The following is a 16,418-nucleotide window of genomic DNA, read 5'->3' as shown; positions in this document are numbered from 1 at the left end:
CTAGAGAACTCACATGTATTTTAGCTGATGAGTACGGGACACGTTTATATGCTGTAATTTTTACAACTTTTAATAAAGCCTGTCCTTTCACCCCACATTACTGTATTGTTAAAACAGTATAGTTTTTTTTGGTGCATCTAAGTTAGGTACCATATTCAAGTAAATTCATTTAAATTAACTTGAATCTTTATTGCTTTTTGTATATATATATATAATGTGAAAAAACAAGTCAAGATAGAAAATGCTAAAATAATTTTATAAAGAACATTTCAGTACCGGTTTCGGTCATTTTGAGACCTTTTCAACTGTAACGATTAAATAATTAAATTTAGAAAAATTAAAAGAAAAGTTTTTTTAAAGGAATATTTGTTTTTTTAAAGGAATATTTCCTTGTTTCTGCCTTTCTCTGTCTCTCTTGTTTATACTTGTGGGTTCAAGGTCGTTGTGAATTCTTGGTAGGGTAGAAGAAGAAGGATGAAGAGGAGAAGGGGTGGGAAAATTTGGGAGTGCCTTGATTGTTGTATTTTGAATGATCAGTGGTGGCTAGCAGTTGCAGTTCAATTCATGAGAATATTTCTATTGAAAGGTTTGTTTATAGAATTTTCGTAGGTGTTATACTAAAAAGCATTAGTGATAAAGCTAAGAAGTAGAAGGTGGAGCAGAAGAATAAGATGATGATGATGATGGCGATGTTGATGATGATGAAGAAGGAGAAGAATCTATATATATATGTATATAATCTTCTATAATAAACTTTGGTGAGTGTGTGCATATGTATTTACTGAAGAAAGGAGGGAAAATATGGAACTTATTGAGGAAATCTTACCAGATTCCAGTTTAAGAACTTCTTCTTGCAGACGTTCAGTTTGTCGCTGTAACTGCTGACAGCGCCGGCCAGCTGGAGTTCTGCAAATATTTAAAAGAAATCAGATTTTACCACTCTATCATTAAATCTTTTCTACAAAAACCACAAACTGTGTTCTTGAATCAGTGTTTGGAACTTTACTCCTTAAAATCGTTTTACTGCTGACGTCATCATTCAGCAGTTAACTCCAACAGTGAAGAACCTGCTACCAAATTAACTATTTGAATTTTACTATTTCACATCTGTAACGGTTTATTGGTGTGGGGAATTGCCTTTAGAGTCGTATAACTTCCCAACTGTTAAGCATTCCACCATGAAATAAAGAGTGATCTGTTATTCAGGCAAACTGGAGCTGGAAGACTTATGTGCCTTGCTCTGCACTACAACACAATGACTGCAGGAAATTAGTTTGAACTTCAAGGTCAGCAGTGCCTTCACCTAACAGTCGTTGTACATGTTTACTTTTGAATGTGAATGCCTATAAACTAAATGGTATGTCTGTCTCTATATTTTGTATAGATACTTATTTGTGTGTTTATATATGCTTTTATGTACACACACACACACACACACACATTTAAATACCACAGTTTGTAAATGGAAGCCACAGAAAACATTTGACAGATGGTGAAGGGCATGTCCCTGAAGGATTGTGAAGCTTGAAACTTGAGTCATGGGAAAAAGAGGTCATCTTGAATTTTTCTTGTAGATTTATTGACAACAAGAAAACATCCATTTGTAAAATACAAGAAAAAAAAAGGTAGCATTCCCAAAACACCACAACAAAGATTAATGTTGTGGTGCCTGCTGTGGTGTATATAAAATAATGAAGGCTAATGGTCAGTTGTGAGACAGTGTTGTCCAATCTATGGACAGGAAATAAGGTTGACCAACTGCATAAAAGTCTCTGTTGTAGACCTGAGAGCAAAAAACATCTATTTTCTAAATTATGGAGTTATGGAGTAGTTAAAAGAATAGGGAATTAGCAGACAGTAAAGAATTATTTAAAACCATACTGAACATTAGTTCAGTTAGAAATTTACTTCTGGAATTAGAAATAAAGCTTACCCAGGATCATCAAGATTTTCTGCTTGGTTCAAACGTTCTGATAATCTGTCAACTTCAGAAGACAGAGTAATTTTCTCATCTTGTAAAGAAGTCATCTAACAAAGCAAAAAAAAAAAATGTCTATCAATGAATAATGACAACAACAACACTTCTTCCTCTTTTGCTAAATTCAAATAAATAATTTTCATCTGGCTGTTTACATGAAAAATGACATCAAGTTAGGAAAAAAAAAAATTACAATCTTATGTAAAGTGATTTCATTTTAGCAGCTTAAGTGGTTAATGGTTTAAATAGTTAATTGGCTTTTTTTTTCTAAAAAATATGACTAGTTAGACATTTTAAAAATTTACATTGAACTTACATTTTTCAAGCTTACAACAAATTTTATATTAATTATTCAAGTTTTTAAAACATATTTACAAAATGATTCCACCAGAGTTTATGAAATGTTAAAACCATCTTTTTGGCTTGACTATTAAAGAAAGGTGGCTGATATTTCTTAATGCTTATAGATGTGTGTGACAAATGTTAATCCAACTAACTTGTTCGTCCAAGAAGTGGCAACGTTTTGTTAATTCTTCGTTAGCTTCTTTGACATTTCGCAGTTCATCAAGTGTACGTCTTAGCTGAAGAAATAAAAGGTTAATGAGTAGAAAATAATTAGTAATTTAATAACAATAATTATCTATCAAATGGACAATAAAACAATTATTTTATGGTTAATACAACAACGTGATTATTCATTATATTATTAAAGCTAAATTATAATGATTAAAAATTTATTAAACGCTAAATAATGTTATTGTTAAGCAGAACAACTTGTTCAATATTATTTAATCAATAAAACTGACAAAGGGAAACTTCTGGGATAGTTTCATAACACTTTCTCATATTCTAGTGAAATATTCGTAAGGAATGACACAAACATGTTTATATTTTTATATTTTTTCTCAATTAATGTTATGATAGAAATATTTTCTATCAACCTCAACAACATCATTATGATGGTTATTACCATTGCAGGATATCACCGATGGTTATTACCATTGCAGGATATCACCTATGGTTCTCAGAATGAATTCAATTCAAAAAGGCTCACATGTACACACGCACACACACATATGTGCACAGAGCTGGATGCCCTTCACATCCCTGACTTCACAGCATGGGCCAACAGCACTAAAAAGGTTGACTATGGCTGGGTTAAAGAGTCCACTCTGTCCTGAATCAGTTTTTATTTTTCAGTGATAAATGGGTGATATTCCTTGACAAGTATCTGGAATTTAACATCAGTTTCCCTTCCTCCCTGTATTTTAAATAAGGAATTACAATTAATACAACAGCAACCCAGATACCTTTAAGCTATGCCTAAATTTATAAATACTACCTGTCTCTTTTCTCCTCCACAATCCACCAAAGCAAAGTTCAGAGTAGATACATTTGAAAAGTTGAGCAGTGCTTACACACGAAATACACACAATACAAAAACTTCTTTTCCAAAAGTTTGTGACATTCAGTTTTCTAAAAATTGTTAATAACGTTTAAGAAACTCTTCCTTTAATTATTGTGACTGTATCAAGCATATTTTTGCAAAAACCTTGATATATGTATATATAGGGAGAGATAAGGAGAGAGAATGATTTTCTTGCAGATGTATCTACACATTAATTTCTACCATACTTCGTAATCACTCTCTGCAGTTCATCTATTTGAGCAGAAATGCTAAAGGTTTGCAATGGCAAATATGTGTAATGAACACATAATTACTTCACATTTCCAGATTATTTCCTAAAAGTGGAATAATAAGTATGTCATGAGGAAGACAAGAAGCCTGATGTATTGACAATTCACTTTGAGGATCTGTGGCGCTAACACTTATATTGGGTGACACTTGAGCCAACTTACAAGAATTCAGTATAAATTCAAAAAGACAAACCTGATCATCTGCACGTCCAAGTTGGTAAGATCCATCAACATTGTCTTCAGGATCAAAATTCTAAAAATGATACAGTTTCATATTCATTATAATCAAATTTCCAAAAGGAGGTGGTGTGTGTGTGTGTGCAGAATTTATTTAGAAACAAAGAAAAACAGCATTTGCAACAACTGTAACAACAACGACAACAACAACAATAATAATAACAATAATGACTATGACAATGATAATAATAATAATAATAATAATAATAAATATTATTTAAACTTAAAAATTTATAGAAATGGTTCCAATCAAACCAAATTTCTAGAAATGAAATATTGGTGATGCCAGACTGAATTTACTGATGAATTTATTCTTGGTTAAATTCCAAAATAGAAATGAGTGGAATTGCTAAACTTCCAGGTTTACAGAACAGAATATTGACATTTAAGAAGAGTGTTAACTGTTTTGGTACAAGCATATCTGGAACTGATGCTGGTTCGATGAGATAAAAATCGGATTTAAAATGTTCACAGAATGAAACCTTTTATAATGTTAGGTAAAGACTTTTTGTTAAATCTCAAATATTAACTTGATACACACACAAATATATATACATTTATGTATATATATATATATACATAAATGTATATATATATTATTAACTGCTATAACGATATTTTCACAAGGTAGAATGCTGCTGAAAATAGCTGTTATTCTGTAAATGAATACTGATTTTCCTATAGGCGGTTTTAGGCTACCATGAGCTTTCTCTTAGGTTATATTAATATCGTATATTCTCTAATTAGTTTTGTTACAGTAATGTAATGCTATTTATTGTGTTTCCGATTGGGAAATAGATTATTTTACTTGGCTTTTTAAGTAAGGGTGTATATAATGATTAAAACGTCACTTATAACTTAAGTGTTATCATTATACGCAAATCCGAACTACAGTATATAACGCCATAGAGAAATATACTTATGGAACGCTAAGAATATTAGCGTCATGTATGTATAATATTATCTTCGTGTTCATTTAACCGCTATAAGAAAATATAATTTAATGATTACAGAAATGCATATTTATACACAGTTGAAAAGCGTGACGAGAAAACATTTTCTTAATTAATTTTATTATATAAATATAACATTTTATATTATGTACATGTGAAAGAAAAGATAATTTTCGTCATGTAGAAGTATGACTATATATTTCACTAGCTAATTCATAAATCTAACTAAATAAATGAATCACAACAATTCAAATAAGACTTGTCGGATTTTCCTTGGACATGGTATGAAAATCACCAATGTCTCAAAGGAGTGAGTGTCGTGGAGTTTAGCTACATCCAACAAATACTAAAGTTTTTCCAAAAATCCAGGGTTTTTATAACTGCTCAACTCGACTAAAAAGAATCGAAATTTCATGCAAATATTCTTTACTAATCCTTATATGAGCAGTTATATTAACCAATGGAAAAACGACAATAATATTTCTTCGGCAATACGACATTACGTCATATTGCCAGCTACTGCAAATTGGCGCGTTATTTTAAAATGGCTAGTTGCTACACTGAAGATGTTTCTCTTTTTTCTTGATTCTTTAACTACTAGCATTTCATGAAAGAAAAGAAGAAAATTCACATTTCATGTTCCCTGACTGTAATTAATCTAATCATTAATTTTAATGGAATGTCTAATCAATAAGTGACAGTTTACATCATGTTGACAATTTCTGAAAAGAATGAAATATTGCTATGCATGACTGCCACCAACTAGGAACTGTAAGGACTTTGTAATAAGTAAAGACAAAAATTGAATATGTGAATTCTAATCTCACTTCATGTTGTGAAGGGATGATTATCTCCCTTGTATTAATTGCTATCACTAGAGGGAACCACATGTATATATATGTATTAATAAATGGAATTTTCCTTTTTTTCTTGAGGCTCCAGATTCTTGATGACTTTGAAAATGGATTAAAACGGAATTGGTATATTTTATTAGGAAAGGGCTACATCTGGGAATGTTATGTCTGCCAACATAATTGTGTATTTAAATGTATTTCCATCAAAATTGAACAAACAATAGAATTTTGATAGATTCTTTGGAATAATGACTTTAACTGACATCTCAAGATCATTTCTAAAAAATGGTGTGTTGGCAGATATTATGGTTACAATGCAAATAAATACCATACAAAAGGATTAGAGACAGTGGTACATACATGTGTATGGACATATCAGAGTGTGTGTGTGTGTGTGTATATTTATGTCTATATGCACACACACACACACTTTTATACTGGGAGTAGGTTAATTAATAAAATAGTAGCAGAAAACAAAAAAATACCAACATACATGTAGACTTTCAAATATAGGTATCATTCTTTGTAAAAAGAGGTAAAGCATGAATTGAAAAAAAAAAAGTCATGTTCCTGAATATGCAGGCTTCTAGATTTACCATTTACCAAAAGAACATTTGAGGTTTAAAGAAAAATTCTTTTTTTAACCTTTAAAGAAATATTTTACATTTTGTAGCAGAGACAGAGAAAACAAAAAAACACCTGTCAGACTGTTGAATAATTTCAGAATGAGAAAATAAACTACCCACATTTTACAGAGCAATGTCTGTAAAAAAAAAAAAAAAATCTGTTTTTGTGCACAATGAAAATAACTAAAATTTAAAAGAGTTATTTCTTTCTACTGTGTCCCAGAAATCCTGATTTGATGGTTTATCAATTAATTAATGGCGGTGGATTGACAGAATAATTACAGTGTTGAACAAAGTAGTATTTAGTTACATTTTATTTTACATTCTCAGTTCAAATCCTGTCAGAGCCAACTTCTCCTTTTACCCATCTGGGATCAAGTACTGGACTTGATTAAACTGACTGTAACCCCTACCCCTCTCTTAATGTGAGGCCTTGTGCAGTGGCAGAAATGGTACTGTTTTTTTTTTTTATCTGTTAGTCAGGAGAGATGGCAGGGCTGATGACCCTTTAAAAGGGTCCTGAAACTAGGGTGGGTGGGGTGAGGGAGAAAGGTAGCCTCAAACTGGATTCCAGGCCTGACATTTGCAGACAGAATGGACTCTGCTAACTAGTGGTCATCTTAAATTGGACAACAGACATCCATGTAGGTGTGATTTGGACTCAGGAGGCAAAGAAATGGAAGATATTCCATCAGCCATCTGGTCCAATTGATCCCGATAGGATAAAAGAGAAATTTCATATTGCATCAATTACAACAGAATCCTGAGGGTTAGGCAAAGGTTGAGATCTTGATGAGAAATGGTTAATTAGAAATAATTAGGTCATAGGTGAATAGAGTATCGGTTGGGGTGTGTACCTATAACGTATGTATGCATGTATGCACATGCATGCATGCATGCATGCATGCATACATACACACAAAAAAAGTACATATCACCACCATCAACATTTTTAATGTTCAATTTTCCATAATTGCATGGATGAGGGGTGGGGTTATTGAAGCAGATTCTTCTGTCCTGTTGCCAACCCTCACCTGTTTCCAAGCAAAGTAATATATTTCCTGATGGCCAGACATGTTCTCGCAGAATACTAAAAATGAAAGGCACTACGTGAATGGCAACGACAATCATTTTACAACTATCAAATAATGTCAAGACACAAACATACACACACTCTCACATATGTACACATATACAAGGGGCTTCTTTCAGTTTCCATCGACCAAATTGAATCAGAGGGCTTTGGTTGGACTGAACCCAGAGCTATGCAATTAGGGACCAACCCACATAGCTAGGAAGCCATGTCTGCACCTTTATAAAGCATAAGAGCAATTCATTTCAGAAGAGAAGAAAAACTAAAGAAGAAGCAGAAAAAGGCAACACAAATCCCAACAATTCCAGCCAAGACCACCACCCATGCAATCAATGTCTGAGACTGTTCCATTCTTGACTTGGCCTTCTGATTTAAGCATCATGGGGGCACCAAAAAAGCCAAACTCAGACATATATAATTATTATCATCATTGTTTAACATCCGCTTTCTATGCTGGCATGGGCTGGATGTTGTGGAATGGAACTGGCCAGTTGGGAACCATCCAGACTTCAATTGTCTGTTGTGGAATGGTCTCTACAGCTTTCCTAATGCCAACCACTTAACACACACACATATACATCTTCCAAGATGTGTATACATAATATATACATGTTTCTATCTACATATATCTATATACAGGTACATATGTATAAGTGTAAATTGTCATCATTTAATGTCTATTTTTTTATGCCTGCATAGGGCAGAGGGAATTTATTGAGGCAGACCTTCTATGGCCAGACACCCATCATTAAATGCTGCCGACCTTCACCTATTTTCAAGCAAAGTCACAGGTTTTCTATAGAGAAGACTGAAAATGACTGACTCTCATTTACAACCGTCACACAATGTCAAGTGAAGCCTTATATATATATATGTATATATATATACGACAGGCTTCTTTCAGTTTCCATCTACTTAATCCACTCACAAGGCTTTGGTTTGCTCAGGGCTACAGTAAAAGACATCTATTCAAGGTGCTACACAGTTAGACAAACCAGAAAAAAAAAAAAGATACTCACAAACACAAACACACCCACCCTGAAAGTCAGTAGGTATGAGAGGTGAATATACATTTATTTAACTGCATGATATCTTTATGATTACGGCTGTTTTGCAACCTTCTTCATTTGGTACTAATTTCAGTATGGAAGAAATTATGTGTACATGTTTGTATGCATGCTCAGCATTGCACAATAAAATTGCATATTCCCAAACCCAAAGCAAGGTCATCAGGTTTACACCAAGGTCTCAACTCTTCATTTGCATTGATTTGCAAATGTACAATTCCATTGTATAATGCTAAGCATTTTAAGCATAATTTCTTCCACACTGGAATTAATACTGCACGAAGAAGGTTGCAAAGCAGTCGTAATCCTAAGGATGTCAAATGGTTAAATAAATATATTCATCTCTTGTGCTGCCTGACTTTTTATGGATTATATACTCTTCATGAAACAATTTCATCAATCGTATCTTCTGGATTTCGGCTGCATGGACACTTGCATTACACTTCTCTGTATCGGATTACCATGTGGCCTGATATCCGAGTCCATTAGAGGAGCTTTCTGTTATATCGATACGATTCTCAGAATTCATTTCTTATACATATGCATATATGTGTGAGTAAGAGTGTGTGTGTGTGTGAATCATTTTAGCTTGCATGAAGTGAAAATACATCGATTATTTAATACTGAGTTTTGAAAAAAGTGAGAATAAAGTAATGGTTGATTGCAAACATTCATGCAATTTTAGAGGCAAAAATTATAAACTTTCAGCAACATCTTCAAGCAAAAGTATTTAGTTTCCAGAATCAAACACGTCTGCTGGAACTGAATAGCAGGAAATAAAAATGTGTTCAAGAACTGCAATATAAAATAAAAAGTAAAAAAAAAAAAGGGGGGGGGGAATGACCCACAAAATATTTGTTACAAATAGAAAAAAAGCTAACAAAAATGATGGACATGAAGTAACAAAATTGGAAACAAAAAGACAAAAAAAAAAAAAAAACTACCAGCTGAGCAAAAATTAAGTAAAAATGAGCAAAAATGAAAATAAAATTGGATAAAAAGTAAAAATTTGAAAAGGAAATTGAAGAACCTGAGAGTAATACTTGGAAAGCTGTAAAAGGGAAAAAATATAATTCTCTGATAATTCTACAGAGTTGTCATAGGTTTTACATATTAAAAAGGAGAAGGGATTAGACATTAGGCATGCTGGGTTCAATAACTGTGGAGAAACATAAAAATTGAGTGAATAAGAAACAAATTTTCAGTGAGATAAGTTTAATATTTGAAACACATAAAATCTAATGGGAAAAAGAAGACAATATTGAGAAATGGCGAATAATACAAATACTAATGGTGTTTTAATAATAAACCAACTGTTGATTATATCAATGAGAAGTGCAAGACAGTTTGGATTATAATTCTTAGTTAATTTGAATATTAATATAAGAAAAGGCCGGAAAATATTACACAATGAAGATGATAATGATGAATATGTGAAGAAACAACATAATTTATTTTTCCAAATGTAAAGTTAATTGCTAAATGGTTAATTGCTACCATTCAGAAAAAAAGAAAACAAATATGAGAAGATAACTAATATTGTCTTCATTTTCCATTAAAGAGAGGAGTCTGTGGACTTTGAACATGGAATGAAAGAATATAAAGAATGGAGAGGATTAGGATGGTTAATTGTTTGAGGGAGCAATACCAGAATGATATTGCTCATTCTCAAAGTAGGAGTCAAGATGTTGAAACAAGAGTCTACATGTTGAATCAAGAGTCTAGATGCTGAAACAGGAGTGTACATGTTGAGATGAAGAGTTCAGACGTTGAACAGAATAAAAAGAACATTGTGAGATAACAGAAATGTTATCAAAGGAGAGAAAAGAATGAGTTTGTAAGGGAAATATCTCAAGTAAATCTGAGATGAGACATAGCAATTTTAGGTGAACAAATTTTATGGAGGCACAATAAAAGTTGTACCTTTTCTCCTCCATAGAAAGACAGTGTCTGAAACATTAGGCTTGTCTTCTTCTTTACAATATGAAACATATTATATTCTTCAAACAGTTACTTTTTAGCAATATAGCACACCTCTGGTGTTCCTAGATTCTACTGTTTTGTTAAATGTAACAAATAAAAACCATTCATGTAAAGGTAGGACTGACAAAGACACAACCTAAGACATCAACCAAAGTAAATGTGGTGTGTGGGGTGGAATTAACAAACTATAGGGGTGGGTTGTACCATTACAGTAATGCCAAGACAGAATATCATTAATTGCTTATGTCAGGCCCTGAATGAAACTCATCCTTATCACGATTTTATATCCATTTTACCATTCTCACAGATGATTTATAAAACAATTTAGAACATTCCAGAGAATGAAATATAGAAGTAAAGAAATATTTAAGTGCACGACAGAGGAATTTTTGGAATGGTATGACAAAATGCATTTTGGTTGTGACTACTTGGAGAAAATAGAAAGAGTCTTCTATGAAGAACATTTATAGATTGTACTGGGAAATGATTTTTTGTAAACAACTTGAAGGATGCAAGTGCTACCAGTTAAAAGCTCTGCACACTGGAGGCTAGTAAGTTTATGGAGTCATCAGGAGAGAACTCCATTTCAGGGCTTACCTCTCGACAGTATCATTGCACACTGCACCCCAACTCCGCCCAAATCACTGAAACGACTCCCTGCTTGCCAAATCAACTAGTTATTAAGTTTTCTTCAATATTCTTCTAACTATTGCTCAATATCTCTTTTCAAGCAAATCCAACAGCTTGCCTTCTCCACTGTAGTTTAGAGAAAATTGTCAATGAAGAATCAAAATTAATCCGTATTTAAAAGGAAGTCTTTAAGAAAAATTGCTCATTGGAGGAAATAATGGAGTGGTTATTTTAGTATTTGGAAAAGAAAAAGAAGAAAAAAGGTTCATCTAAAAGTAGAAAGCAGAGGAGAAAGTATTTTAAGGACTTAATGATGCAATGTAGGTTTTCTTAATAACAAGAGGATTTAAGCAGATATATATATATATATATGGAGGGGGGAGGTGGCAAGCAAAACTTTTGTTAATATGTATTTACTCAATGAAAAACACTTGCAAGTTAAGTCAAACATTTAAAAAGGTTTTCTGAAAAGTAAGGATGAGGGAAGAAAACAAGTTGTGGTATTGGGTAATTTGTTGTATAAAATAGCTTTTATTGAGTTTTTTGGTGTTGTTAGCTTATTAGAAGACAATAAAGGATTTAAGATTGCAACACTGCAGAAGTAATTTCAATTATGAATAGAGTGGAGAGCAATTAAGTGAAATGGAAGGTAAATGAGGGGAGCAGATAGGGGAGAGTAAGAGTAAACTGGACTGGGGAGAGTAAAGTGAATGTAGAAGGGGAAATGAGATCCTGAAGAATAACACACATATAGCTGGAGAGAGAGAGAGAAATTTTAAGAATAATTTAAGATAAAGCATTTTTTAAAAGACACATATAATTGCAAATAAATGGTAATAATGATATGTACTTACATCACTAATTGCTGAAAAACTATCATTCATACTGGAGGTACCATCTTCATTAACAACCTAATTACATAAAACCAAATGAATGAGGATCAATAAAAGATGCAGTTGTATCATGAATAGAAATATTTCAAACATGGAATCAATAATTCTGTATGATGGTGCTTATCACAGAGAGTGGACAACCATTCTGTAAATAATCGTACCACAATGGACATAACTGCATCATTTTCTACCTAATTATACCACACTGTACCTCACTGATGTGGTTTCAACATTAAAAAACTTCAGGTTATTTCTATACATAATACAACTTGAAGCTGACTTTATCTTGTGTGTGTGTCTATCATACTATGAAGAGCAGTGGTGCCACACAATGGATGACTTGGACCGTGACATGGAAGTCCCCATGCATGTGCGTGTGTTTGTGCACATGTATGCTTGTCTGTGTCTCTGTCAATTGAAATTGAGATATTTTCCCCTGATATTTTAAATAATAAAACTATTATTCTTTTTGACTCTGATAAAAAAATAATCCTATCTTCTTCTCCAATGAAACTCACTGGTGGGGCTTGTACCCTCCAAAATGTTAAAACTGAATAATTAGATTTCAATGAAGAACATAAAACTATCTTCACATTGCCAGGTAAATTTAATAAATTAACAATCAATTGGAGAAAGAAAGAGATTCTTTTAAAACCAGGTTTTCAGTAAATAAGATACTTAAACTTCAATTGAAGTTCAGCACTTTACATTCAGGTTTATGCATCAACCATATTAATCTCCTCAGTCTCAAGAGAACCTGCAATAAGTCACATACATCAACCATATTAATCTCTTTAGTCTAGGAGGACTTCTAAAGGTCATGGGCACCATTTGTCCTGCCCTGTCACTTGAGTTTTCAAGATGGCATACAATTTCTGCCCATTTCAATTAAAAGAATTTGTAATGAAAAACAAAAGGGTTTACCTCTTTTAGGAGTTGCATAACCACTTGTTGTACGGATTCTTCCATTTCCATAATTTGGTGTATGTGTGTATTTTCTTCACAATACATTGCACACACAAGAATCAGCTGCAGGAAAGAAACCAATTCTTTCATGCTGCTAGTTTCAGCTAAATGAGAAAAAAGAAATCATGTACTTGACATTCATTAACAACTGAACAATTAAACTGAAATTCATAATCGTTAGTTAACATTTAGTTAATAATCATCAATCAGGAAGCTCATAGATATGGGAAGCCAATTACTGCCCATATAAGAACATTTTTATAAACCCTTTTCTAAGATTTGAATAGTTTTAGAATTTCTAGCAATAAAATAGCACCAAACATCTTGGAATTATTTGACAAATACAAATGTGAAGTATGGAAAATTCACTGGCAAGTCTGTCTGATAAAAGGAATTACAACCGTGTTTCGTGGTCTGCTACCACAACAGCTCCTTTATAGGATCCAGTTAGCTCAAGACATCATCAGGAGGAACCACGTCCGGTTTTGGCCCCTACACCTCTACCGTTTTGACGTGGCGGGCCCCCCTCTTTCGGAGGTGTCTTCAGCTCTGGTGTTGGGTGCATGTCTTCTTTCTTCTGTTCCCTGGCCTCTTCGATGTATCGTCAACGAATGTCAGCCAGTGACTGACTGTCTTGTCAAATTTTTCCCGTTAAATACCTGCCGCATAGGCTCCAGCAGGCAGCCCCAGCAAGTTGTCACGTGACACTGTCTCACCTAATGATGTTATTTCCTGTCGGCGTGTTTATGACTTTCAAGCCATTTTCGGTCTTCCCGCTTCAGCCATATATAGAAGCTGGCTTTTTCGACCGCCTCCTGTACTCTCCTTATTAGTTTACGCAGCTTGGGGCTAGAAAAAACAAATCTTCTTTTGAAAAGCGTTGTCATTTTCTTTTCAATGAAGCCTCTAGCCCCCACTGCCAGGTGATAATATTCGACATTCCATCCCTGTTCTCTGCATTCTTCGATTAGCTTTTCATACCTCTTCTCCTTTCGTTCCTCTGTATTGCCGATGTTCTCTTGTCTTTCCAAGTCCGTGGCCACCTCCCAGTATCCCTTCCATCTTTCGTCTATCTCGTATACTTACTTGTAGGCCTGGTTTTATAACCTTTTCCCTCCTTGTGGAAGTATACTCTCCTGCACTTTTCTACTTTTGGGTATTCTCCCCTATTGTACCTCTTGATCTTATCCTTGAGTGCTGCGCTTATGACGCCGAGGACTTGATTATGCCGCCATGTATATCTTTCAAGTGCTAGTCTGCAACCTGACAGAACATGTCTAACCGTCGCTTTCTCTTCGCATCTACACTCGTCGGTTGTTTTTATGTTCCACCGGACTAAGTTCGCCGGTGAGGGTAGAACGTCGAAGGTAGACCTGATCAGGAAGGATGTTCTTGCTTGTTCCCAAGCCCAAAGTTCCTTCCATGATATTCTGCGGTTGATCACATATTCCTCCCATCTCAGGCACTGTCCCTGTTGACTGCATTGCACCAAATGTACATTTCGCCTTTCTTCTTCTTCCTTTCTCACTTTGTATACCACTGCCTCTTTCATCTCTTTTACACTGCTCTTGCAAAATGGCCTGAAGTTTTGCGACCCTAGGCCGGTTCTAGCTTCTTGCGTCGCTCCGACTATATCTGCGTGCCTTAGTTTTCCGATCGCCCGGTTTACTGCCTCTTCCGCCTTCCATTTCCTCCCTGTTCGTACCTTTGGAGGGTTTTCCTGGATGCTCTGATCTTTTGAATACCTTAGCATCATTACTGTCCTTGCCTTTCCTGCCTTATATTCTTCGGCGATTGATGTTATTGGTAGTTGCAGCACGGGTTTTCCATATAGTGCAGTTGTATTCAGTGGTTTCAGCAGACCAAGCCATTTTCTGATAAACACACTGCATCTTTGTTCCATCCTTTCTACTATACTTGAGGCTATTTCGTACATTTGCAATGGGCACATTATTCTTGGGTACAGCCCAAATTGCAGTATCCAACATTTGAATTTTCCCGGCAGTGTTGTTCTGTCAATTGCCTTTAATCCTTGTTCTACTAACTCGTGCGTTTCTTTCCTTTGCTTCTTATCATTTAATAAATCTCTATACCATCTTCCGAGACTCTTTACTGGTTGTTCTTTCACCGTTGATATGTTTTCACTTCCTATCCTAAATTTCACTTCTTTTTGCCTTCCTTTCATGAAAGCCACGCTTCGAGATTTTTTGGCTTTGAATTTCATCTTTGCCCATCCTATCAATTCGTCCAACCGCTCTAACGTTCCCTCTGCTGCTTCTCTACTTTCCGATAATATAGTTACATCGTCCATAAAAGCCCTTAATGGTGTCTTTGTAACAACTTTCTCACAGTTTGTAGATCTGAGTAGCATTTCCATGATTAGCACGAATAAGATGACTGATATCGTGCATCCGGCTGCAATACCTATTTCAAGCCGTTGCCACTCCGTTGTGAACTTTCCTGCTGTAAATCTCATCCTCAGGTTGTCGTAGTACGACATGAGCATTTGTTGAACATCTTTTGGAATCCAAAAGAAGTCCATCGCTGTTTTTATTATTGTGTGCGGAACAGATCTATAGGCATTGGCAAGATCTAGCCAAACAATGTACAGGTTTGTCTTCTTTTGCTTTGCACAGGTGATGGCTTCCCAGATGGAAAATGCGTGTTCTATGCACCCAGGGATTCCGGGGATTCCTGCTTTTTGAATCGCTTCATTAACGTATCCGTTATGCTGTACGAATCTTATAATTCGTCTAGCAATTATTCCGAACATGATTTTCCCGTCTGTATTTAGTAGTGAAATCGGTCTAAATTGGCCTAGTGCTTTTGCCTCTTTTTCTTTAGGTAGATAGATACCTTCAGCTATACACCATCGCTCCGCTACATCTTTCTTCTTCCACATTTCTCTTATCAGTGCAAACAGCTGCAAACGTAATTTTAGCAATATTTGTATACCTTGTAGCTCACTCCATCGTTCCCTGGTGCACTTTTTGCTCTTGCTTTCCTTATGAATTCATCCATTTCTTTCCGTTTGATGCCACTCAAATCAAACGGTACTCTTGGTTCAGGTGGTTTCTTCAGTCCGTGCATTTTTGGGAGTACTTCATTTCTGTCAGAGTTGCTGTATGTCTCTTTCAGATGTTGTTCAAGCTCTTCTTTCGTGCAATCCAATTTTCCGTTTTTACTTTCAGTAAATAGATGTTTCGCATATTGATAGGAATTGTTCACAAAGCTACGATAGTTTTTTTCCCTCTCCTTTCTTCTGCTCCTCCTTCTTTGTTTTCTTAGCAGATCTCGATGCCTCTTTTCTATCTCTTCATATAGCTGCTTTAGCCCTTCTCTTTCCTCCTCCTTTGCATCCCTCCATCTGGTTCTGAGTTTTTTCTTCTCTACTCGAATCTTTGCGATCCGTCTTTCTCTCTTCGATGGTCGCTCTTGCT

The 16,418-nt window shown here is 34.7% G+C and overlaps 1 protein-coding gene across 4 annotated transcripts in view; it reads right to left on the bottom strand.

Annotated features, from left to right (window-relative positions):
* Positions 1–16,418, bottom strand: part of LOC115218417 (protein Hook homolog 3) — an 89,066-nt gene that overhangs the window by 39,528 nt on the left and 33,120 nt on the right. For 3 of the 4 annotated variants that reach the window (XM_029788218.2, XM_036508200.1, XM_036508201.1), the window contains 7 exons: positions 12,937–13,082; positions 11,974–12,030; positions 9,537–9,557; positions 3,870–3,929; positions 2,476–2,559; positions 1,934–2,028; positions 827–906 (listed from right to left, as the gene is read on the bottom strand). In XM_029788218.2, coding sequence (XP_029644078.1) covers positions 827–906; positions 1,934–2,028; positions 2,476–2,559; positions 3,870–3,929; positions 9,537–9,557; positions 11,974–12,030; positions 12,937–13,082 — 543 coding nt within the window. The remainder of the gene's footprint in view (positions 1–826; positions 907–1,933; positions 2,029–2,475; positions 2,560–3,869; positions 3,930–9,536; positions 9,558–11,973; positions 12,031–12,936; positions 13,083–16,418) is intronic. The other variant, XM_029788219.2, reaches the window with a different exon arrangement.

The sequence above is a fragment of the Octopus sinensis genome, linkage group LG13, assembly GCF_006345805.1.
Source record: "Octopus sinensis linkage group LG13, ASM634580v1, whole genome shotgun sequence".
Taxonomy (NCBI): domain Eukaryota; kingdom Metazoa; phylum Mollusca; class Cephalopoda; order Octopoda; family Octopodidae; genus Octopus; species Octopus sinensis.
This window is presented reverse-complemented; position numbering and strand designations above follow the sequence as displayed.